The sequence below is a fragment of the Mustelus asterias genome, chromosome 18 (genome assembly GCF_964213995.1).
Source record: "Mustelus asterias chromosome 18, sMusAst1.hap1.1, whole genome shotgun sequence".
Classification (NCBI taxonomy): domain Eukaryota; kingdom Metazoa; phylum Chordata; class Chondrichthyes; order Carcharhiniformes; family Triakidae; genus Mustelus; species Mustelus asterias.
Window position 1 is genome coordinate 35,216,944 of NC_135818.1, and position 26,665 is coordinate 35,243,608.

General features: G+C 45.6%; 1 protein-coding gene across 1 annotated transcript in view; it reads left to right on the forward strand.

Annotated features, from left to right (window-relative positions):
- Positions 1 to 26,665, forward strand: part of npas3 (neuronal PAS domain protein 3) — a 1,397,016-nt gene that overhangs the window by 668,092 nt on the left and 702,259 nt on the right. Inside the window, exon 4 of the mRNA XM_078233737.1 lies at positions 19,375 to 19,457. Within this exon, the coding sequence (XP_078089863.1) occupies positions 19,375 to 19,457 (83 nt within the window). The remainder of the gene's footprint in view (positions 1 to 19,374; positions 19,458 to 26,665) is intronic.

A 26,665-nucleotide genomic window follows, 5' to 3' on the forward strand; every position in this document is an offset into this window, starting at 1 on the left:
TGTAAAGAGAGGTTGAAAATGTCTGTGAATACCTCTGCCAGCTGATGCGCGCAGGATCTGAGTACACCCCATCAGGGCCACTTGCTTTCCTTGGGTTGACCTTCAAGAAAGCTGCTCTGACATCTGCAATGGAGACCCCAGATACAGGTTTATCCAGGGCTTCCAGGGTGGAGGGCATGCTCTTGCTGACCTCTTGCTCAAAACGGGCTTAGAATGCATTGAGCTCTTCTGGGAGGGGTGCGTTGGAGCCGGCGATTTTACATGCCTTCATCTTGTAGCCTATTATGTCTTGCAGACCTTGCCATAGTCAGCGGGGGTCAGTGTGGCTAGCCTGGGACTCTAGCTTGGTCCGGTACTGTCTTTTGGCATCTTTGATGGATCTCCTTAGATCGTATCTTGCTTTCTTGTATAGATCAGCGTCGCCTGACTTGAACGCCTCAGACCTGGACTTCAGCAAGCAGATGAATGCAAGATGAAAAGATTCAGTGACATGTCTCTCATTCCGGCAATATGGGAAATATCTATCCACTTTGAAGTAATTGTCTTCCTCATCTGCTGGGAAGCAATTTGGTCTCCTCCAACTCTTTCATCCTAAAGCAACCCAAGCTTTTGTTCCACCACATACTCAGAAGGAAATATTCTCCAATCCTATTTCTCCATCCCTATTAATACAGAAAAGGAACTGAAGCCTGTTTACTGCCATCCAACAAGCTTCACTGTCACCCAAGCTAAATTGAAAACTTCTTTAATCCAACAAAACCTCACCCAGAAAAATGAAAATGAAATTACTTTGCCATTTGGATGAAATCAAACCTCTGCAGTCCTGCCACATCCAGCCAAGAATGGTGGTGGGCAATTAAACAACTCACTGGAGGAGGAGGCTGCACAAATATCCTCAATGTCAATATTGGGGGAGGATGGCACCTCTGTGCAAAAGATAAAGCTGATACATTTGCTGCTGTCTTCAGCCAAAAATGCTGAGTGGATGATTCATCTCAGCCCCCTCTCAACATCACAGATCCAAGTCTTCAGTCAATTTGATTCATTCCACATGATATCAAGAAACGACTGAAGGCACTGGATACTGCAAAGGCTATGGTCCTGAACAATATTCGGGCAATAGTACTGAAGACTCCAGAACTTGCTGCATCCCTATCCAAGCTGTTCCAGTACTGCTATAATGTTGGCATCGACCTGGTAATGTGGAAAATTGCCCAGGGTGTCTCCTGTACACAAAAAGCAGGACAAATCCATCCTAGCCAATTACTGCCCCAGTTTACTTTCGATCATCACTAAAGTTACAGAAAGGGTCAACAGTGCAATCGAGTGACAATTGCTTCAGAATAATTGCTCACTGACACATTGATCCTGGTGGAACCAAAAACTCTCAGCTTCTGACCTCATTACAGCCTTGGTTCAGCCATGGACAGAAGAGCTAAGCTGCAGAAGTGAGGTGATATCAAGGCTGTATTTGATTGAGTATGACATTAAGGAGCCCCAGCAAAACTGGAGTCAATGGGAACCATTGAGTGGGAAATCTCTCAGCTAGCTGGATTCATACCTAGCACAAAGAAAATGGCCGTGGTTGTTGGAGGTCAGTCATATCAGATCCAGGACATTACTGAGGAGTTCCCTTGGTAGTGTCCTAAACCCAACATCTTCAGCTGCTTCAGCAATGACTTTCCTTCAATCATAAGGTCAGAAGTGGGGATGGACACTGATGATTGTACAATGTTCAGCACCATTTGCGACTCCTCAGATACTGAAGCAGTTCAGGTCCAAATGCAACAAACTTGGACAATATCCATGCTTGGGCTGACAAGTGGCAAGTAACATTCGCGACACATTAATGCCAGGCAATCACCAGTTCCAAAAAGAGAGAATCTTTTGAATTAACATTCAATGGAATTACTATCACTGACTCCCCACTATCAACATCCTGGTGGTTACCATTGACCAGAGACTGAACTGGACTTGGCATGTGAATATAGTGGCTCCAAGAGCAGGTCATAGGCTCGGAACCCTGTGGTGAGTAACTCACCTCCTAACTCTACAAAGCCTGTCCACAATCTACAAGACACAAGTCAGCAGTGTGGTGGAATGCTCCTCCATTATCTGGATGCATGCAGAACCAACAACACCAACAACAGCTTGACACCATCCAGGACAAATTACTCCACTTGATTGGCATCCCTCCACCACTGATCAGTGCGACCACCTACAAGATGCACTGCAGGAACTCACCAAGGCTCCTTAGACAGAATCTTCCAATTCCACGATCGCTACCATCTTCAAGAACAATGACAACAAATGCATGGGAATACCATCACCTGGAAGTTCCCCTCCAGGCCATTCACCAAACTGACTTGGAATATATCACTTTTTGTTCACTGTCGCTAGATCAAAATCCTGAAACGCCTTCCCTAATAGCACAGTGGATGTACCTAAACCACATGGACTGCAGCAGTTCAAGAAGGCAGTTCACCACCACCTTCTCAAGGGCAATTGGGGATGGACAATGAATGCTAGTCTAGCCAGCGATGCCCACATTCCACGAATGAGTAAGACTCTCCTAATTTTTTTTTTGGTCAAGCTTTGGTCCATTGCTCTAAATATCACCTTTGTTTCATTGTCAACTTTAGTTACATAATACCTGTGCAGAAACCTGAGGCGTTTTATTTTTAAAGACAGTACTGTAAGTTGTTGATGTGTCATTCTGATGTTTATGGATAGTGTAGTATAAAGAGTTAACAGAATGGTTATATTAATCTATGGGACAAGTGATGATGTGACATTGACAGTCAGTCATGTGCCAGGTACTGGATGGACCAGCCAGCTAGCCATTGGGCAGCACGGTAGCACAGTGGTTAGCACTGCTGCTTCACAGCTCCAGGGACCTGGGTTCGATTCCCGGCTTGGGTCACTGTCTGTGTGGAGTTTGCACATTCTCCTTGTGTCTGCGTGGGTTTCCTTCGGGTGCTCCGGTTTCCTCCCACAGTCCAAAGATGTGCGGGTTAGGTTGATTGGACATGCTAAAATTGCCCCTTAGTGTCCTGAGATATGTAGGTTAGAGGGATTAGTGGGTAAATATGTAGGGATATGGGCGTAGGGCCTGGGTGGGATTGTGGTCGGTGCAGACACGATGGGCCGAATGGCCTCCTTCTGCACTGTAGGGTTTCTATGAATCTATGACCTATGACTGCAATCCAGGTTTGGTATCCTGCTCCGTAAAGCATCTCATTGACACACTCATTGGTGGGTAGTGATGGCATCACTGCATGAACAGTCTCTGCCCCTATCCCAGCTGTCTTCAAGCTGCAAAGACACAGAGATTCCCGCTGGAAGATGGTCTGCGAAGTATTTCCAGCTCCAATCCAGGCCAGTTCTTTCATTTCTTTTGCGGTGCTGGATGAAAATTGGTTCATCGATAACCATGTTTCCCAAGCTATTCACTCGCTCCTGACTCGGTAACTCCGCCTGTGCTGATGACTAACGGAAGTTTAATCCGGCACCATTTTGAAACGGTTGTGATGTGGCGCAAGATGGCAGTTACAATTAGCAGCAGGTGTGAAGAGCAGCACATTGCCACTGCTCCTGCTCGGTTAGACTCTCCAAAAATCGACACCACCAGAAATTGGCACCTACCTTACACTTCTTCAGTGAAGTTCACCAGCATTTCCAGGACTTCCAGTTCTTCAATGTGGAGGTTAGTTGATTCCCAACAGGCCTCAAACTCAACGCAGGTGAAAGAGTATCAATACTAGTTGATCACCTTGCATGGCTCTGCACAATTCCTCTTCAGCTTTCCACTATGTAAACCCAGGGCTGGTTTGAATAAATCTACATGTCAGGGGTAAGATTACCACCACAATGTGCCATAACGAGCGACAGATCATGGCAACCCTTTACATCATCCGCAACTAAAGCATTTCTCTACTTAGCTGGAATGTGCGTGTACATTTGGGTATCATACAGAAAGTCAATGTGATTCTTCCATCGCATACCAGGGTCATTTCTGCCAGGGATTTCCACAAGCTTTGTCAAGGACTGGTGAAGCTGAAGAAAGAATATCATATTTCTCTGCTTCCAGACTCCATGCTGATGTATCTGTTTATCTCTAGGAAGGTGCCACAGCCCTTATTGTCCAAGGTTAAGGGTGTTATCCCCCTGCCTTACAACCTGATGTTCTAGTCCGGTCACCAATCCCACCTTTGGCTTTATGTCGATCTTAATAAAGAGCTTAATAAAGCCATGCAGGTGGAAGTCCATCTGATGAAGACAGTAGATTACAATTTGGCTAAGCTCAGTATTTCTGTCCATTTTATACAACTCAATGTGAACAGCGTGTTTTAGCAATACCCCTAGACTCCTGACAACCTTTTTCACACCCTTTGGTCAATTTTACTTTAACCACCTCTCATCGGCTTTTCATCTGCCCCAGAGATATTCCAATGGACCATATCACAAAGTAATGTCTGCCATATGGACAACATCCTCACGCATGGTTCTATAAGAGGCGAACATGACCATAGGTTTAGGGAGGTCCTGAAGACTCTCCAGGCTGCAGGCCTCAAGCTGATTGACAAGTTTGAGTTTACCAGGACCAACATAAAATTCCTAGGAGACATCATCCAACGGAATGGTATTATGGTAAAACCACTGTAGTGCCTGCTGCACAATCTGTTTTAACCCTTATACGGTGGACAAATAACTGCGAGTAGACGTCTTGTTAGTACAACCAATATTTATTTAAGACACACAATCAATAATCACCCACCCAACCAACAATAATTTATCTTACAGAAAATACTAGAGTTCAAGTCCAATACAAGGCCTTGACTTAACTTTGCGTGACTGGCAAGTACCCAAGCAGATATTGGCCTTTATGCGTTGGTCTCGGTCGTCCTCTGCGTAGTCTGGTCCTTTGGTCTGGTCTGGCACTCTGGCTCTGGTCTTCCTTCCTTCTCGGGTGTGGTGGCTCCCCTCGTGCTGGTCGTCGCTGGCGATGGTCACTGTTGTTGTAGCCCGTTCGGGGGGTCAGAGAGAGAGAGAGATTCTTGGTTGCGCAGCACTCTTTATACCCCGTTGGGTTTCGCGCTCCTTTTGGCCATTGCCAATCAATCAATCAGGACTTGATCACCCTGATCGATAAAGTCCAATCGGGTGCTGCCACAACAATCTCTGGGTGTGTCCCCAACGGCCATGTCTGTAGGCGCTGGAGGCATGTAGAGTACACACCTCCCTCCCAAATAAGGGGTTACACCACCCCTATGTCTGGTAAACAACACAGTTTGACCAGAAAGTCTCTTTTGTCCTGGAGATGACCCATATCCTGTGTATTCATTCATCTGGGTTGCAGCCTGTTTATCTCTGTCTTTTAGGCTGCAGCCTGTCATTTTAGTTCTTGCCCAATTGTCCCAGAGTGCTTTACAAATCGCCATTTTAGATGGCCCGTTTGGCCACAGTCCCCCCTTTGATCCTGAACACGAAGCGTGATGGATCACAAACTCAGGACCAGTATCTGTCAGGAATTCCCCAGTCACTCAACAGTCAAGTAAGGCCCAGGCATTGGCATGCACAGTAATACATTCCAACAACATATTCCAGAAGCTACAGACAACAACCCTCTACAAATACAAACAACCACATATTCTAAACACCATTATTACAATAAGCGAATTACCCACAAATACAGACAATCAGATATTCCAAACACCATTATTACAAGAAACTAATTATAAACCAACATTCAAGCAAACATTAGAATAAAGTATTCGCAGATCTGAGGCACATTTTGGTAGTAGGATTTCCAACGGCTCATTAGTACAAATCGCAAAATGGCAGGCTTCCTGTAAACATTGCTCTACTGAATTAGAGGGGACCCTGGTTCAAGGGCGGACCCTACGTTCTGCCTCCGGGTGGTCCTCTTTTTTCATCGGCTGAATTGGACTGTGAGGATGATTAGGTATACCAGGGTGAACAAAATCAGTAATACCGCCAGGTGTGACATTACGCGAACAAATGGGTGGATTTGGATGTTTGAGCCCCAGTTCCAAAGGTCATCCCACCAAGAGGTGACTTTAATTTCTTTAATCCTCCTTTTCACCTCTTGGGTCTGCTGTACTACTTTGATGAAGGTTCTGTGGGCTGTAGCCAATTTTGCCCAAATCGGGTTCAATTCCTCTGGCAGGAGTTTTAGGCTTGTGTCATATTTCTCATGGTACTCCCCTAGAGTCTGCCGGAGCTCGTCAGTGGCGTTCAAATCTACCCTCTCCCTCTTATGAATGTCTATTACTTGAATGAGGGCCACTCTGGCTGGTATGTCTGGTTTGATGCAGAATGCAGTATTAGTAATGTTACAATGTGTCGCGCCGTACTGATACTGTTTCAGGGAGGTGGTGAGACAGTATCTCCCTGCTCCCTTGTAAGCCACCCGAGTTATGTCTGTGTCCAGGCTATGAGCTTTGACTGAGCAAGTTAGGCTAGTGTTTGTTCTGAAGCCACACAGTGCATGCTCATTTAAGTAAACTGGGTACGGGCATGCGATTATTTCGTCAGTTTGCTGACATCTGTCCAGAGTAGTGCCTATGAGCCTCCCTTCTTTCTCCACTGTGTATGGTAAAGTGCCGTCGTGCCCTATCCAGATATCCTCGTCGATAGTCCCTATATTCTGCACTTCAAAGACCCTCAGTCCGACCCGGTCGTCAGTGATTATGGGGAGTCCTAATATAATTCCCAGGGCTTTCCCTGGAGTCCCTTTGCAGTCATTATTGAACCAAACTTTGGTCAACTGTCGCATTTGGCAGCCAGATAACTCGGGGTGTTTCTTACCCGTAAATCGGTGTTCCATCTGTTCGTCACTAATCCAAGACGGAACCTGTCCACTGCGTACCTGCTCTAGGTTTTCCCTTCGCTGTTCTATCATCCACTGTCCATATGCACTATATAAGTCCAGTTCTGTTGTCGGTCATCATCCTCTAATTTTTCCCTGATAATTTGATTGACTGTCTTGGTGTGTCCTTCTAATACAGCTACCATGTGGCTGCTGGCTATGTTCCCAGTCAGTTCCCCTTCAGCATCTTGCTGATTGTCCTCATTGATGGAACTCAGTGTCTGTTTAACCTGTTGGGTCAGAACCCTAAGTTTATTGTCCAGGTCAGCTAAATCAAGGGCATTGATGGTTGCTACCCCTGCCCCGTATGCTGTGGCCATGTCATTGACTAACTCCCTCCTGGATCTTTCCTGTCTTTCATCCATTCCTACCTTCCGTCCTAACAGTTTGCGAGTCAAGTGGAGTCTCTTAAGTTGGGGAGAGCACCACTCTGGCAGTTGGGTCCCAGCTATATCCACCACCACAGGTACCAGTTCGTGGTGAATGTTGTCATACAAGGTTTTCCCTGTGCGTTTTAGTATCAATCCATTCTGTGGTCCGGGGGTGGCTTCAGGACAAATTGAGTGGGATGGGTCTGGAGTTGGCTTCGGCCCAGTTCTTATTTCATACAATGCAAAGTTCCCCTCTATGAGTGTCCCGGGGCACTGCTGCCCGAGCTCTAATCCTTTTTCTGGGCTGTTGGCCAGACATCCAATTTCAAGGCACCCATTATTTGAAAATCCCCACCAATCCCCTTCTATGGTGACACTCAGATAACATTCAGTTGAACTGCCATTTGGTTTTTTTGTATACCAGCTGCTGGTTGTTACACCCAAACATTATACTCTTCTCGGGGTGCACCCATAACACACCCTCCTCACATTCCCCTGCGTCAGGTAGGGCAAACCATAAATAACCGGGATACCACAAGTTATCTTGCTTGGAATGTCCTGTGTGCTTATCCCGGTGATGAGTCTGATGAGGTAGATCGTAGGTTGCATTTCTGTCGTCGTCCGTCGCTGTCCTGAGGAGATCAATGTAATTTCTGCTGTTATTGCATCTAATATTTGTTGTATATACATATATCTAAACTGTTCATGCCCACCCCTTTTTTTTTGAACACTCATTTCACAGTGGTGTGGTCAGGAGGACCTACGTATATCAAATGTCGCTTGCATGTCATAGTTTTTTTAAAATTCTAATTGTGGAGCACTGCAGAGCAATTTTTGTTCAGATCGATGAATAGACGAGTCGTGGGGTTGTCAGAAAAGAGTTTATTTAACTGGCCAGCAAAATCAAGGCGGCCGGTTTTAGTCTAGCAGCAGTCACCATCAACTAAAGGGATTCGAACAACACTGGAGTCGGTCTGTAATGACCTGAAGAGGTGTCTGTTCTATAAGTGTGTTGGAGTTTGAAGGTGGGACGGCTGTAAGATGTAGCACGAGTGCCTCTAAGAGTTGGAAATGTGTCCCTTTAACATTAGGGGTAAAGAGATGACCCTTCTATCACTAGAACACTGGAAATAAAATTCTCAGTGTCACTTGGAACGCTAAGGAGCCGGGTTAAGAGCAGCTGCATATTGTACCAGGCTTTTGCACTGTAAGAGTTTTGTTTGTTTCATTTCTTGTTGAAAATGTAGCTCAGTCACCTTGAAGATTTTAAAATTTAGCACAGCTGCCTCAATGATTCTAAAATTTAGCATAGCTGCCCCAAAGATTTTAAAATGTAGCATAGCTGCCCCAAAGATTTATATAGTTGGCTTAATGTTGTCTTAACTAGAGAAAAGTGGCGAAAGAGCTGGCATCGGATTATATAAGTAACCTGGTTAATCGTACTAGCAGTATACAACTGCTTGTAAGCGGGTGCTTCCATCAGAGATTCTTGTACCTTGCATTGGTCTGTGCTGTAGGCTGAATTTCATCATCTGGAGCACCTTAGATTCCTTCATTCAGCATTTCCGTTAACCAATTGCCCAACAGAGACTCATCTCCTGAATCATTCATCTCATGGGGCTCCATCATTATCTCCTCACCTGGTTTCCATACCCGTGTCTGCTCGTTGGACTGCACTGTGGGGGTCTGCGTTTAAATCAGGGTTCAGAGGTCCTTCATCCTCATATCCCAGTCTAATTAATCTATGTGTCTGGTCCCTTATCCATGTGGGGGATGCAGCATCGGGTGTCCCCATCAAAATAACCCGGTGTCGTTTAGTCAGGGCCTCACTGTTGGGTCTGGGGCTGTTAAGGTTTATGTTTATGGGAGAATCCATAATGCTGCGAGGGCTGATATCTAGCGAGTTGCGCCAGTCCTCTAGGGTGCGCAAGTCTCCTGTTATGTCTGGGTCGATCAGTACCCCTAGGGGCACTACAGGTGTGGACGAGGCTCTGGGCTGTAGTGTGGTCGGGGTAAGGGTCTGGTCTGATCCTGAAAGTGGATGAGAAGGTGTCCGGGGAAATGCATTTCCTGGGTGAGGCCATTTCGGTCGCCTAGTGTCATCCTCCCCGATCTCTAATGAGAGATGCTGGAAGTGATTATTCTGAGTCCCGTAAGCTTTCAGTTGATTGATGTGGAACCAACCAGTTTTCCCCTTGACTTTATACACTGAGGGGCTTATTTTGTGGGTGATGGTGTGCGGACCTGCATATCTCGGGGACAAGAAAGAACTGGGGTTGTAGAGGGAAATCATCACCTGCTGGCCAACCATATATTCTACCGGGTGTACCCTTTTATCGAAATATGCCTCGCTCTGTTTCTTTTTAACTCCTAATCGGACAGCCGCGGCTAACTGGGCTGCTTTAATGTTTTCGGTTCTCTGCTGGACAGCTTTCTCGTGGGTGAGCGCTGTGATAGCAGACTCAGTTAAATCAAACCCCAATAAATATTCAGCTCCCCTCATAGGTCGGCCAGTCATTAATGTGTGGGGGGTGAATCCAGTAGAACTGGAAACGGTGTTATGTACCATCATGAGGGCAAAGGGAAGTACTGTATCCCATGTTGTGTTGTTTTGCTGCACTGTCTTTCTAATGATCCCTTTTAGCGTTCGGTTCATGCGCTCTACGATTCCACTGGATGAGCTTGACGCCAAACATAGCCATAACATTCTGCATCACCCGCCCGGTGAAATGTGTCCCTTGGTCGGACTCTATGCTGGAAGACCCCATCGTGTAAACACCTGCTGGGCTAATATCTTTGCGGTGGCCTGAGCTGTGTTGGATCTAGCGGGGAATGCCTCGACCCATTTGGTGAAAGTGTCTATTATTACTAGGACGTATTTAAATCCATTCCTACATGGTGGTGATCCATTTTGGCAGATCCAATGGGATGAAGCAGCAGTATAATATGAAGGGTACCATTCTTAGCAGTGTAGAGGATCAGAAGGACCTTGAGGTCCGGGTCCATAGGACTCTTAAATCGGCCTCGCAGGTGGAGGATGCGGTCAAGAAGGCGTACGGCGTACTGGCCTTCATTAATCGAGGGATTGAGTTTAGGAGTCGGGAGATAATGCTGCAGCTTTATAGGACCCTGGTTAGACCCCACTTGGAGTACTGCGCGCAGTTCTGGTCACCTCATTACAGGAAAGATGTTGAAGCCATTGAAAGGGTGCAGAGGAGATTTACAAGGATGTTGCCTGGATTGGGGGGCATGCCTTATGAGGATAGGTTGAGGGAGCTTGGTCTCTTCTCCCTGGAGAGACGAAGGATGAGAGGTGACCTGATAGAAGTTTACAAGATGTTGAGAGGTCTGGATAGGGTAGACTCTCAGAGGCTATTTCCAAGGGCTGAAATGGTTGCTACGAGAGGACACAGGTTTAAGGTGCTGGGGGGTAGGTACAGAGGAGATGTCAGGGGTAAGTTTTTCACTCAGAGGGTGGTGGGTGAGTGGAATCGGCTGACGTCGGTGGTGGTGGAGGCAAACTCGTTGGGGTTTTTTAAGAGACTTCTGGATGAGTACATGGGATTTAATGGGATTGAGGGCTATAGATAGGCCTAGAGGTGGGGATGTGATCGGCGCAACTTGTGGGCCGAAGGGCCTGTTTGTGCTGTGGCTTTCTATGTTCTATGTTCTATGGCGGTAGTAGGCTGATATAATCAATTTGGAAGTTTGTCCCCCGGGGCCTTCTACTGGGTGTGTGTGCCTTAGCTCCGCTTTTCTGGCATACCTATCGGGATTGTTCTGGGCACAAATTAAACAATTGTCGATATAATGGGTAATGTCATCGTGCAGTTCGGGCCACCAACATCATTCTTTTAATCGCTCGATTGTTGTCTCTATGCCCTGATGGCCATGTCCATCATGGTACTGGTAGATGAGCTGATTTCTGTCCAGGGTAGGGACTACATATGTGCCTGCCTTTAATATCAAACCATTCTGAATCTGTATTTTGTCTTTCCATTTCTCATTTCGGGCTGGGTTGACTCCATCTAAAATTTGTTTTAGGGAACTGTCAGTGCGCTGTGCCTGGACCAGGTCGGCTATATTAGTTTGGCGAATGGTCACAGCGCTGACTCGCTCTCCTACAGGTGGCTGCCAAAACTGTCCCGTACGAGCACCGACTTTGGCTAGTGCATCAGCCTTACAGTTACCAGGTGGGGAGGTCCTGTGGTGGCTTCTAATCTTAATAATTCCATATGTGCGCCCTTCGGTGGCCTGCGGAACGTATTTTAATAAGGGGGCTGACGGTAGGGGCTTTCCGTCCGCAGATACGAAGTCTCTGGCTTCCCATAACAGTAGGAACTCAGTCAGGCTGTTGCACACGTACATACTATCGGAGTGTATGTTGGCAGGGGTTGGAAATAGGTCTGGGTGACTCACTACGAATGCGACTGCTGCTAGTTCGGCAGCTTGAGCACTCATATGGCTGGGTAGTTTGAGGGAAAGTTCTATTAGTGGCTGTCCCTGTTGATTTTCCACATAGACGCCACATCCTGTGATTCTGGTCCCATTCTCTACGGTGGATGAACCGTCTACATAAATTCTCATGGCTGAGTCTGTCCGTTGGGTAGCTGTCTGTTTTGTTCCTGATCGTCTCTCCTGTTGTTTCGGGATAAACGGACCTGTGGGGTCCTTTGTGGCTATAACCTGACACTCATGCGGATCTCCCCCATAATTTAAATTATCTGCCAGGAACGTGGGCACTTTGGTTCGCTTTACAATGATGTCCCTACCCTGCAGTAGTAGTGTCCAACGGACCTGGCTTACTGAGCCGTCTTTAAGGCGGCCATCCAGCAGAAGCCGAGTTAGGGTGTGTTCAGTGAGAACGGTTATTGGGTTCAGTCCGGTGATATAGGCGAAATGCTGCACGGCCCAAAATACTGCGAGCAGGTGTCGTTCGCACCCGGAGAAGCCCTGTTCGACTGGGTCCAATACTCGTGTGAGGCACAGGCTACTGGGCCTGGTCTACCATGTCTTTCTTGTAGTAATACTACTGAAAGTCTGTGGTCGGTGGCTGCAACTTCTAAGGCGTATGGTAGATCTGGGTCAGGGACTAGTAAGACTGGCGCTGTGGCGAGGGCGCGCTTTAAATCGGTTACTGCGGCTGTGTGCTGCACAGTCCACTCCCAGGTCGCGTTTTTCTTTAGCAATTCGGAAAGTGGGGCTGCCTTGGTGGTGAAGCTGTCTATATGGTTCCAACAGTACCCTACTAGACCGAGGAAAGATCGGAGGGCACTCACATCTCAGGGCAGTGGAAGTGTGAAGTCAATCCTTTTCTTTTCGATCTCCCTCTTCCCATGGGTAATCACTGTACCTCGGTATATAACCTTGGGTTGCAGAATTTGGGTCTTTTTCGGGTTGACTTTGCAGCCTAATGAGTGGAGCAGTGCGAGTAATTCATCCCGCAATGTTATATGCTCCTCTTTGGTGTTAGTCTGTAACAATAAATCGTCAACATATTGGACCAAGCACTCGGGTCGGGAAAACTTTTCTAGCCTAGTAGCTAGTCGCCTGTGAAAGATGGACGGGGAATTATGGAAACCTTGTGGTAGGCAAGTCCAAGTGTATTGCTGTCCTTGGAAGGTAAAGGCAAACTTGTACTGGCAAGACCGATTTAAAGGGATGGACCAGAAGCCGTTACTAATATCTAGTACCGTGAAAAGCTTTGCCTGGGCTCCCTGTCTCTTCATGGTGACGGGGCTTGTGGCTACTGTGAGGGCCGTGAGTGGGGTAACCTTATTTAATTCACGATAATCGACCGTTAACCTCCATGATCCATCTACCTTCTTCACGGGCCATATCGGCGCATTATTTGTGGATGCCACTCGTCTCAACACCCCCTGCTGTAATAGACTATCAATTACTTTGGCCACCTCCCCCTCTGCCTGTCTGGGGAAACCGTATTGTCTCTATGGTTTCGGATCCGGCCCTTCAATTAACACCTCCCCAGGTATCTGGCCACAATCATGTTTATGCCACGCAAACACCCCATTGTTTCTTTGAAGCATCTCCCTGACGGCTGGATCACTACTAATCGTTAAGGGATCAAACCTGAATTCTCCTATTGTGCTAACCCTATTAGCATATGTTCCAACTGGAATGATTGATGGCGCTCTGCTAATCGTAGCCATCTGCCAAATGCATCGATTCGCTGGATTGAATGAAAGATTAAATTTATTCATATAATTGGACGCCAGGATGTGTTCAGCACTTGGGGGAAGGTCAACTAACACCACCGGATGGTCACACACCATGTTACCTAGGCGGACCTGTACAGGGGCTGTAATGTGTCCCTCCTGCATGTGTCCTGTGAATCCACTGAGTGTAATTGTGTCTGTAGTTGGCCAAGGGATGTCTGTCTTTAATTTTGATACATTCAGGGTAGTTCGGGAGCCTCCGGTATCCCAAAGGAATTCTACGAGGTGGCCTCTTACCTTGCCGTTAACTAGGGGTCTCCCTACGCTATCCCACCCTGTGCTAAAGACCCAGGTTGGGGAGGCCGGGCACCGTCAATCTAGGGTTCCATAGGCGGGGACAGTTGGATACGGTGATGGGCTCGTGCTTACGCTATGCATGGGGTGACCGGGACCTTCCATCGGCGGTGGGCGGTGTTCTCTCTCGTACCTAGGAGCTGCCCTAACTGGTGGAGCCGGTGGTCCTGGTAGTCTTGGGGACCGTGTATATGATGGCGGGGGTCTCCTACAATCTTGGGCGAAGTGTCCTGGCTGCCCACAATTAAAACATGTCCCTCTATCTCTCCCTGGGGCTGCTGTGTAAGGTGGAGCTGTACCTCTCTGGTATTGGTGATCCCCTCTACCCTTGTTTCTCCATACTGGACCCTGGCTAGCCCTCATCGGAAGCATTCTCGCCTCCCTTTCTGACCGTGACATTAAGGCTCACTGAACTTCCTGTTCCCAGACTCGAGCTAAGCATCTGAGAACCCATGCTTCATTGTGTGAGGTCTCTGCGGGGTCACAATTAGCACAAGCTTTCTTGCCTTCCTCTGTGGTGTGCGAGACTAATGTCCTGGCCCATTTCGATGAATCAGCCTCATTTAATCTAGCCCGATCTAATTCCCCATGTACTCCCATGAAGTGGATCCATAAACGACCGGCAAAGGCAGTCGGATGTTCCCTTTTCCTCTGTCTACATTTATTTAGTAAGAGTTTTAACAACACCAGGTTAATGTCCAACAGGTTTATTTGGTAGCAAATGCCATTAGCTTTCGGAGCGCTGCTCCTTCGTCAGATGGAGTGCATATCCACTGCCCAGTAGGCCCTGTCCCCTCATACCCCGGCCCTTGGCAATGCCTGGTTGGTGGTGCCAAGCTGTCACTGCCCAAGGAGCAGCCCCCAGGCCCCCGACCTTGGGGGGGGGGTGGGTTGGGGGGGGGGGAGGCGGGGGGAGGTGTCTCAATGGCCTTTGGTCCTATTGGTGAGGCCATGACTTCTGGTCCCCATTGCTGGGGACCACCTGTGATTCTCGCCGAAGAGAACCTTGCCCAGTGAGGCCGCAGAGGCAAGTGAGCCCGGACGATTAAGTGTCGTCGTCCCCCCCCCTTGTCTTCCTTAGCAAACATACTTGTGGTTAATGATTATTAATCTTGTTGATTAGAGATAATCAGATGTCATTCCACATCAAAGTCATTGAGGCGATATAAACTGTCTTTTACACTCACAGGTTGCAGGACAAAATTACTTCAGATAATGGGCTCAATTTGCAAGTGACCATTTTCAGAAGTTCAGCATTAATAATGGGTTTTCCCATGTCACCCACTCCCCTCTTCATCTCCAAGCAAACGGGGAAGGTGAGTGAGCAGTCCAGACTAGTAAGCATCTGATGTCCAAGAATTCTGATTTGTATGAAGCACTTATGCAGTATTGGACTATTCTCATAGACAACAGATTCTCTCCAGCTGAACTCCTTATGGACCATCATTTAAAAATGCAGGTTTCCCTAATGCCTGCAAACCTTCAGCCTTATATCATCCTTGCTGACCTGAACACTGTGAGAGTTAAGAGGTTGAACCTCTGCAAGAAACAACAACAATGGTACAGTGCCAGACACGGAGCTAAATCTTTGCCATTTTTGAGGACAAGTCATCAAGTATGGATCCTGCACCGTAAAGCCGAAGACCTCATTCTCACTAGCGTGGAACATTCATGCTCATATTTGGTTCAGAGACCATCTGGTAGGATCTGAAGAAACAGATGAGCCCTTGTTGCACTCATACCCACCAGCATGCAGGGTTTCAACTACCATGAGATGTGGATCTAAGCACTCCAGACACTTCAAATGGTGTTGACCCACCTCAAGACCCATTTCCACACCTCTAATTCAGTGAAGAAGTCATCAGGACAGGCTCAGGCAGAGCGATGAAGGCTACCCAGAGACTCAATCTGTAACTGAGGGTCTCTGGGAGAGGCAGAAGGAGACAGTAATGGCACAGTGGTTAGCACTGCTGCCTCACAATACCAGGGACCCGGGTTCGATTCCCGGCTTGAGTCACTGTGCAGAGTCTGCATGTTCTCCTCATGTCTGCATGGGTTTCCTCCGGGTCCTCCAATTTCCTCCCACAGTCTGAAAGATGTGCTGGTTAGGTGCATTAAATTCTCCCTCAGTGTACCCGAACAAGCGCTGAAGTGTGGCGACTAGGGGATTTTCACAGTAACTTCATTGCAGTGTTAATGTACCCTAATTGTGACACTAATAAATGAACTTAATAATTCAAAATTGAAGGTCATGTAAGTAGTTAAAATAAAGTTTCATACTGTTGTTAAAAATAAGTTAATGTACTTGGGGGAGGTATAAAATAATAGGTTAACAGAATCTATGGGGCATACGATGATGCGGCAGTGATATCAGTCAGTCATGTGTGAGGTACTGGAGGGTGCATAACCCTGAGGGGAGGTGTGCCTTCTCTGTTACTCATCATGTACATATTGTAAATAATGTAAAGAACCTAGTGATACATTATTAATCTGTAGCTCTTACTAGAATCCTGGTCTAGCAGATTCTTACAACAGGTGGTACAAAATTACTTGAAAGCGTATTGGTCCCAATTAACTTGTAGTTCCAATCTGAGAACACTTATAAATTCCAAATGTGATCGCCACGTTAGGGTACTGATAATGCAAAAGATTCTTTTCAGAATAGAGGGTCCAAGCATCCTCCAGGAAAATCGGGACATTAATATGTTGCTCAAAGGAAATCAGCAGATTGTAGAATTTTTGAGGGCACACTGGCAATGAGTCAACACTATGGATTCTATCAAACATTGACCCTAGAATTTCCTTGGACTATTATGCCGGGTTTCAGGCAAATTTGGGAAAAAAGAGGAAAATAAGGTGAGGTGACGTTGAGTTGAATCCTGTTTCGAGAAACTCTTGATAATATTTTCCTTCCAGGGCAAAGTCAACAGCCAACAGCTGCTGATAAAACTGTGCCTGTCATATGCAAATATTATTTAAATGAACCTGCAGTCATTAACATTGAACTTCGCTTCGTTACCATTTGTGATCCACTCTTAAAATTCATATTGATGTTAAAAGATATTCTGTAGTACTCGAGTGATGGACAACAGATGGAAAGGGCAGGGGAATGAATCTAGTGAACAGTCCTTTCAGAGAGCTAGCACTGATATGATGGAGTAAATGGCCTCATTATCTTAAATGTATTTTCCTTCTCTTGTCCCTGCACCTACAGCAATTTTCTATCTACATTTATTGAATCCAAGAAAATAAAGTGGGGAGAATAAAATAGCCCATTGGAGCCCACCAATTTTTTCATCCATTTAAGTTAGTGCATGAGAAATTGTACAGGCTACTTTTTTGACAGGCACATCTCATCATCTGGTTTTCTTGTGTTTGTTGTACCCAGATGATTTACTTGCCCAAGGATTATGTAAATCAGTCTCACCTATTCAGTCTCACCAAGACAGACACATATATATATGTTCCTAAACTTTACATTGGAAAGTTTTCTTTCCAATGTTGAATGCAAACACGATATAAAACTGATAGATGTGTCAAGGCTACAATCTTGTGTAATAAAACTATACCATAGAGAATCATTCAAGACATAAATGTTCTTTTCTTGATGACTGTGTTCTGACTAGTTATATAAAAATCCAACAATGTAATATTTAATGGATCATGGATTTTTATCACTGAATTGTTTCATGCATCAAAATATATTATGGTTCTCTTGAAATTATTTAACAGTGATGAAAAAGGATTGTACAAGCCTGGTGTCCTTCTTACTCAGGCTTCTTTAAGATATTTAACTTCAAACAAGAAATATGTGGAGGCAATTTTATTCCAAACTTTCTCATATTTGTGTTTCTGTTCACTGATATGGTTAAGAGATGCCAAGATGAAACTAGTCACTTCCTCAAAGAAAAAGAACATAAAAATGAAAATAAGAGGGTAAATATATGCACCTATCTCAGTGCAACGTTGAAGAGTGTTGAAAGTTAGGGAAAATTAGAAGCATTATTTGGTTAAAGACTAGTGCTTAGCTCAAGTGGACATAGCAAGAAAAGAGAAAATTACACTGAGATATTAAAAATCAAAAATCCAACTTCTAAACAATGATAATTGTAATTCTGGATCAACCAATTACTTCAGATATATTATTATATGGGGTGGCACAGTGGTTAGCACAGCTGTCCACGATATTTTGCCCATGTGTGTGCGTGCGTGCTATGGCGGAAGAGACTCCTGAAGTAGTTGGCAACGACCTGGGAAACAATAATGTTGGTACAATGTAGGGATTGGATGGGAAATCATAGAAAACATGTCTGCAATTCCCCAGTATGTGCTAGATGTAGGTTTAGATTTATCTCAAATGAGTCATAGTATCAGAATGGCATAATCCACAAACAATTAAAATCAGATCCTAAAATAGCTCAGCCATTTCAAGCCGGAATATTGACTATTACTTGGGAGCTCATTGTGGGTGTTGAATTTATGTCATTATATAACTGCATTCAATTAATTGACACAGAAGGCTGAATCAAAAATTTCTTGGCAACCAGTTTGTCCATAATTTTGGGAATAGATCACCTTCTGAGTGAAGACTATCATAATCCAAATCAATTTATCACCAGTCAATCTGGCAGGATCTATATTGGTAATTGGAAAATGGTTCCATTCCAAACTTTATTAATCATCTAGTTATTAACGTCTGAAAGATTGACTGCTTCAAATGAATAAATGCATTTATTGTGTTTCCTATTTGAAATGTTTGATATTAGACATTAGAAATGGATGGTAGTTTTTTTGTAACCTCATGGATAAGAAATGTGAATATTTTATTCCAAGTATGATCAAGAATACTACTAGAAACAGAAAATGCTAGGAAACATTCAGCTGCCGAGAGAGACAAAGAGTTAATGGCGAATTTTGCCGATTGGGCAGAGGACCCAAATTTGGATGGAAATTCAAACCAGAGCCATGCACAGTCTGGTGGTGGGACTTCTGACAAGTTCTTGCCAGCAAGAGCCAATTAAGGGCCAGCAGATGTGCAGCCAACCAATTAAGGTGGCAAGCAAATCCTAATCCCAGCAATTTGCATCAAGGTGTCATTTTTAAAGCCACATATATATCAAGCAGTCAGACAGGCTGAAGACACAAGACAAAAAGGAGGTGGTCAACATCAAAAGAGGCAGCAGAGGAATTATTTCAGAATGAGGAAGGGTCACTCCAAAATTCAGCAACGCCCCTCTCTAAACACCGCAGTGATGAGCATAGCGATGAAAACTTACAATTATCCCCAAACACAGCATTCAGTTGTTTCTAACACAACTCAAAGTTTGTGTGCCTTCACTGAATTCATTTGGAGCGTTGATCATTCTGTGAGTGTTTCTCGTGAAAAAATCACCAGGAGCATTAAGCAAGGCAATCCACTTTATATTATTGCTGACATATTTTGCCACTGTTTGTAAACATAAACATATCCCACAATGTTTTCAGAAAATTAAAGTAGAGGCATTGACATCTATTACCTGGGGATATTAGCAGTAGTTTGATTAAACCTTTGAATAATTAGTGTTCGTCCTCTTATATTTAGCTTTAGGAGCACAACGCAGGAGGAGTCCAAGCTCCATGGCCATTAATATCTTCGAGCAGAATTTGGGAAGCCATATTCTACAGGTAAGTGACACAACAAATTAGAATTATTTACTCACATCATTAATAATGGTTCATTCGTTGGTTCGAAATTTGTTATTTTGTTGAAAACCTGTCATCAAAAAATTTAGATTCCATATTTGATTTTCTATTGACCTGGCAAAGATTGAACATTGGCTGCAATTCTTTCATTTTGATAAATAGTTGTTAGCTTCTGATTTAAGCGCAACAGATATTCTTATCTGGAGAGGATTGGACGCTGTTGAGTTCTCATAACGTTTACTGCAAACATTGGGCAGAATTTTCCCAGAAACTGACTAAGTGTCATTTTGGGTGAGAAAACCGGTGCGATTTGTCTCAGCATATCTGGTGTGAATTGGATTGTGATCTTTCCGCACTTCATAGTTTTCTGGGAGGGGACAAGCTTCGGACCAGTTTGAAGAGGGCTGGGGCCTAATCACGCCAGCTGAGAGGGGTGGGGCCTAAATGCGCTGGCAACCCCGGCTTTACCAAGATCGAGCGCCATTTTTAAAGGGTGGCCCAATCTCAAAGTGAAATTGAAGACCCCCATTCCTTCCCTACTAGACATCGAGATCCAGTCCCTCATAGAAGGCATGTTTCCCTCCACCTGACCATAGATTGCCGGCCTGATTATGCCGCCCCTTCATGCTCTGCCCCCCCACTTCATTTTCTACCCCTTTCATGCCCCACCCCCTCAGGCACTACCCCCTCTCAGGCCCCCATCCCCTTGGCACAGCCCCATGGCACCTTAACAGCGCCAACCTGACAGTGTAAGTTGGCACTGTCCTGTTACGCTGCCAGCTGTCACTGGCAGGGTGCCATGGGAGTGGTGCTAAGGGGACAGTGCCAAGTCATCAGTGCCAGGGGGCCATGCCAGATGGACACTACCAGGGTGTCATGGGCAGTGGGTCCCCGATCACCCCAGGGGTTCAATGGCCTCTGAGCATCACTTTTGTTTTACTAACATCTTAACAGAGAAGGCAGAGAGAGGGCTGTAACTTCTGGGATCCCCAGCATTAATTTGAGGGGTACTCCAAAGATGCACTGGGGAATCCCTCTCGGAACCTCCCTGGTAAACATTTGTAAGGCTAAGCTAGCCCAGAAGTGCTAACTTCCTGTGGGTAAGAATGCTGGTGATATGAATGATTCGAAAATGTAATTTAAATCGCTAACTTCAGATGGTTCCGCAAGAGTTACACTAATAGTTAATCTGAAAAGTTAGAAGAATTAAAAATTCTTCCAACTTCAGAGTAACTATTGAAAATACCCTGACCTGGTCTACCCACCAAAGTCTGACAGCATTCCCATGCCCTTTCCAATATCTGATCCGCAACCCCTACACTGCTGTCCATCCTCCCCTGCTGGTCTGACCCATCCCACCACCTTGATGTCCGACCCCCAAGCCCCCTACCACCACTCCCCGCTCCCCCCCCCCCCCATAACTGTCATCAACTCCCAGACCCCCCATGCCACTGAGCCGATGTTTGAAACCCCTACGCCCATCCCAATGACTGAACCCTCAACCCCCATGATGTCTGACTTCCCTGATGCCCGTCCACCCCAATCTCCCTGCCCCTCTGATCTCCCCCACCTCACCCCCAAATCCTATCCACTTAGGCACTTATTTTCTCCCTTGCCTGTCTCAGACCTTTAAATATACCTGCTTTAAGGCAGCTAGTGCAATAAAAAAGGAATCAAAAAGGGGCATGTCCTCCTTCCCTCCAACTCTTTTAGACTTTGACGCTGGGCCTCAGAGACAATTGCTCCCTGGACTTTACCCGGCTGAGTCATTTGAGTCGGTTGAGCGAGACAGGCACAGATAATTGGCAATCTGATGCTGATGCCACCACTCCGAGAAGGCTATGGCCAGGAGAATTCCAGAGAATAGGGCCAAGGCAGCTGAAAGCATGGCACTGATAATGGAGCAAATAGAAGAGAGATAATGGGCAATTTACCCAAATCGGCTCCAAATACTGACGCCAACGTGAAACCCGGAGTCTTTCCCTTGGCGTTATCAGTGCTTGTCAAGTTGGATTCACCCACCTGATCGATGCAAATTTTTGCATTGCAGGAAACACGATGGCCAGCCCAGCTTTTCTGAGATTGAATCTCAACGTTCAGACACTGGCCCCCTTCCTTCCCACAACAGAAAGAGCAAACCCCAACTGACCATTGAGCAGCCTCAACCCCTCAACAGAGAGGTGGAACCTCCCTCCAACCACCAACTGAGAGAATGGGTCACCCTCCCCACAACACAAAGGCATGAGGGTGACCTGATCCCTCTCCCTCCACCAGACAAAGACTCCTGTATAGGGTCCTCTCAGGCCCTGGGCTCTCCCTTCAGGTCCCGCCCTTTGGCAGTACCAACCTTGCACTGCCCCTGGTATCCTGACACTGACACCCTGGTAGTGAAACCCTGAACAGACCCATTGGACTCCTCGGGGGGGAGGGGGGCCAAGGAGGTAAATGCTCTGCCCAGATGCCTGTCTGCTGCTGCTAGGATGCAGAGCGAGGGTTCCCCAAGAGACCTGTGGGGGCAATGATTGACCTCAAGACTTTCCCCCACGATGGGGATTGTATGGCTACATTGCCCCTTCTCGCCCTGGGAAAGCTGAAGATCACTCTTGGCATTGTGATTTCATGTAGCTCTGTGATCAAAATCTTGATTCTTATTTGTATTTTGTGAAAAATTTGAAGTGATAGGTCAATTTAATCCCCATGCCCCCTCAACATCTGGAAGGCTTCCAAATCACAGCAGCACTCCATTCTGCAGAAGGGATTACCTTTCTCTAAGAAGGTGCAGGTGCATGAGAAGACCCCTTTGACGTTATCTGATTCACAGGACAAATCACTTTCATGAGGGGGGATTCCCTTCACCACAGCTGCTCACAGCCCCTTTAACACTGCATTTTTATCAAGTCTCTGAGCCTTCCTAGAAAGCTGAAATCCCTTGCAAACATTTGAAGTCCTTTGAAATCCATACAAACGTTTTGAATCTCTAACCTTCGAAGTGCTTTGAAATCTCCTGCAAGCCTTTGAAGACCTTTGTTTTCATTCAATTTCACGGTCCAGTACCTTTAACTAGCCTTTGATTGACAGCTTAATTTTTTTTGTTTATTTATCTTCCCCTTCATGGTTGAATGCATCTGAAGTACCCCATTGTTCCTAACCACAATGTTTATAAAAATACTTGTTCTGCTTGACAGCTGTAGATAACCTCAAAGCAGCTTTGTGCTTTTATTTCCTAACTTATGTTTTACTCTATGATGAGGTAGTGAACGTCTTTTGAACATCCAGATAAATTACATCTACTGTAGTACGATTGTCTACTATCTCTGTTACTTCCTTAAAAAATTCTAAAAGTAAGGCTGAGCAAGATCTTTTCCATTTGAAATCCATGCTGACTATTCATTGTTACATGTTTTCATTTCTAGATGTTTTTCCATTATTATTTGTACTAAGGTTAAGATGATTATAACTCCCTGGGCATATTCTGTCCCCCTTCTTTAATGGTAGAATTTTGTTAGCTATCTGCCAGCCTTCTGGTGCTACACATTTTTCTAATTAATTATTATCTCTGCTATACCTTCCCTCAGGGTTGGTTAGCTCAGTTGGCTAGGTGGCAAGACAGTGAGGTAGGCAAGGGTGTGGGTTCAAACCCTATATAGGCTATGGGAATTCATGGAGACCAGGCTTCCCGCTCAGCCTCCAGACGTCAGTGGCTTTGGCGCTTTTCCTCTGCCCGCTGTCACCGGCTCCCTTCGCCTGGCCTCCTCCTGATTTCTTCTTCTTCAGCTGGGCTGGGCTCCTCTCTTCATCTTGACTCTGGACCCAGCGGCCGCTCTCTGCCGCGGCTAGCCACCCCCTTGGGCTTTGGGGGTCAGGGCTGTAGCCGGGTGGCTCTGGCCCTCCTGGTACTGCTGGTTGATCCTGAAGGAGCCTGAGACCCCGATGCTGGTCATCTGCCGCACTGCCTGGTTCACCCGCGAGTTGATCTGCAGCATGTCATAGCCGGTGGCTGACAGAGCCTTGTTGACACTGGCCAGTGAGAGGCCATGGCGCTCCCAGGAAGAGGCCACCGCCTCCACCATGTGGCCGGATATGATGGGCGCTCTTGCCCAGCCTGGGTAAGCCTGGGTGGTGGCGGGCCTCTCTGTCTCCTCGCCTTCCTGTCTTGGGAGGGGCCTTCGAGCAGATTGTCGAAAGCCATTTGCGGCGATGACGTTGCCTTCAGCACCTTCCCTTCACTGCCTTCCCAGTCCTCCTGGGGCCCGCGGGGACCGAAACTACTATTTAGCTTATTCAGTACATAGCTTTTTTATTTTACTGTATTTACCTCATTACTCATCTCATCCTTCAACGTCATGCTTACCTGTTCTATCTCACTAGTAAATACATGGAGAATCACCCCTTACACCTTCTGAGGTCTTTCAGGGCATTACCCCTGTGCGCCTTACTTACACCACTCCATTTTGCTGGTTGCCATTTTCTTGTCATTGTCCAATATGATCATGTTTCAGGAGGTGGGAACTTCAGGGGATGATGACATTCTGCCAGTCCCTTTGCCGGGACTGCAGAAGCAAGGGAACCTTTGATCACTCCATTTTGTGTAGGAAACTGTAGTGCACAATATTTGAGGCAGAGACCTAGGCTGAATTTCTCCAACCTCACCCGCGGATGGAATTATCCAGTCCTGCTGCTGTGAACAGCTGAGCGCTAAAGTCTCCATTCTAGCTGGCAGCGGTAGCGGGGCGTGCAAGACTGGAGAATTCCAGCCTTATGTTATGAGTGGGTCCTGCCCCATTTTTCACTTCCACCTTCCCAAGACCAGCAAATTCCCAGCTGGTTCTGAGGCAACTCGAGGTTGTTGTGTTTAATGCTTCAGATTACAGCCAATAATCTTCAAAAATGCTCAGTAGAGTACTGATGGAAATAAGTATATTCACTAATTGTATTGATGCTCCTGTACCTGCCAACTGTGTGGTGCTTGATTTCCAACAAAAAGCAAGGAAAAATGTACATTGCTGAAGAAAATAGTTTTGATTTGTTATTGATAGATGTTTATTAGTAGATGTTAGTCCTTTGCAATGGACTAATTAGAATTCTCAGCCGCAGAGTAGATTTTCTCAATTAGAAAGCAGAATTTTTACTTTTTCCTTGATTGTTAAATTATAATAAGTTTATTACGTGTAATATATTTAATATGCAATGTTAGTTAGTGTTCATCTGACTGCTTAATTTTTTCTCGTTGTCCATCACGAGCATCTCTAATCTATAAAGCACAGGCCAAATTTCTTGTCGTTCTATTGACAGTCAAGCCAATGGCTGAACTGAATTAATGCATTATCTACGTGCCAGTGTGGTGCACTGTTTTGTTTGAATCTATGAATTTATGAGAATTGTAAGTTATTTATTTATCAATTATTTGATCTATAACATGTTTTTAACATATTAAACCGCTTGTCAGATGTTTGAAATGCTGCACATCTGGTTCACAACTGTATTCATTAGTTTAATATACTGGAAATTGCTGAATAGGAGTTAAACTATACAAAATTGCCTTGTAGTCCTGTATCAAACTAGAAAATGTTATTTGTTTTCCATTGCACAAAAATACTGTGCACATTTCAAATAAATTTTCCTGTAAAACGTATTTGCACAATGGCACAATCGAGTGGCTATAGCACAGAATGAGGCCTTTCAACCTGTTGTATTGCCAGCTCTCTGCAAGAGCAGATCAGCTCGTCCCAATCCCCACCTTTCCCATTAGCACTGCCATTTCTTTTCTCTTCAGATAATTTTCCTGTGATTTTTTGAAAACCATGATTGTGTTTCCTACAGAATCTTAGGCACTGCATTCCAAATCCCAACTACTCACTCCTTATTTCACCTTTTGTTATTTTGCTTAAAATTCAAAGCATGTTTCAATTTCTTCTCGCATACTTTTCACTTTCCTCATCCCTTTGATGTCTTCTTCCATCCCATTTAAGGATGGCATCTACTCAGTGTCACAAACTCTGTCATAGATCTTCATGTAACTGAAAAGGCCGATTCTTGACTCACAGATTTTTGGGCACATGTGGCAGGACAATTTAGTGGGGTCCAGAATGCAGGATTTTCTTTCCTTTTTTCCCTTCTCCACCACTGCTCTGCCTCATCATTCAGGCCTTTGGACTCAGAGCATGATGTAGCTTGATGGACAAGTTTAGGCATTTTGAATGATCGGTAACAAACTCCTCCCAATTATTAATGTCAATGCTGCCATGCTTTAGGAAGAGCTTTAGAGTGTCTTTGAAGCATTTCCTTTGTCCTCCTCTGGAACTCTTTTGAGACTTGAGAAAAAGGGCCTGGCAGGGGAGATGCTTTTCAGTCATCCAAACAGTATGCAGTCCATTGTAGTTGATTTGGTAGGAGTTTTGCCTGAATGCTTCTAGTGCTCGCTTCAGCAAGCATTTGTTTGATGGTCATCCCATTTCCCCAATGCTCTGATATATCACTAACACAAAGTCCAAGTCTCACTACAGTCCATGAGTGAGATCAGGTCTCTGAAATCTCTCAAATTTGATAGTTTTTTGAAGTGGTGACAAAATAGATGAGAGCAGTGCGGTAGACATTGTCTATGTGATCAGTAAGGTTAGATCACATGGGATCCAGGGCAAACTAGCTAATTAGAAACAAAATTAGCTTGCTGGTAGGAGACAGCGGGTGATGGTAGAGGGTTGTTTTTCAGGCTGGAGGCCTGTGACCTGCGGTGTGGTTCAGGGATCAGTGCTGGGTCCACTGTTGTTTGTCATTTATATAAACGATTTGGATGAGAATATAGGAGGCATGGTTAGTAAGTTTGTGATTAACACCAAAATTGGTGGTGTAGTAGACAGCAAAAAAGGTTATCTAAGATGACAACGGGATCTTGATCGGCTGGGCCAGTGGGCCGAGGTATGGCAGATGGAGTTTAATTCAGATAAATGCGAGATGTTGCATTTTGGTAAGACAAACCACGGCAGGACTTACACAGTTAATGGTAGGGCCCTGGAGAGTGTTGTTGAACAGGGAGACCTAGGGGTGCAGGTACGTAGTTCCTTGAATGTGGTGTCACAGGTAGACAGGCTGGCGAAGAAGACATTTGGCACACTTCATCGATCAGAGCATTGAGTACAGGAACTGGGACGTTATGTTACAACTGTACAAGCCATTGGTAAGGCTACATTTGG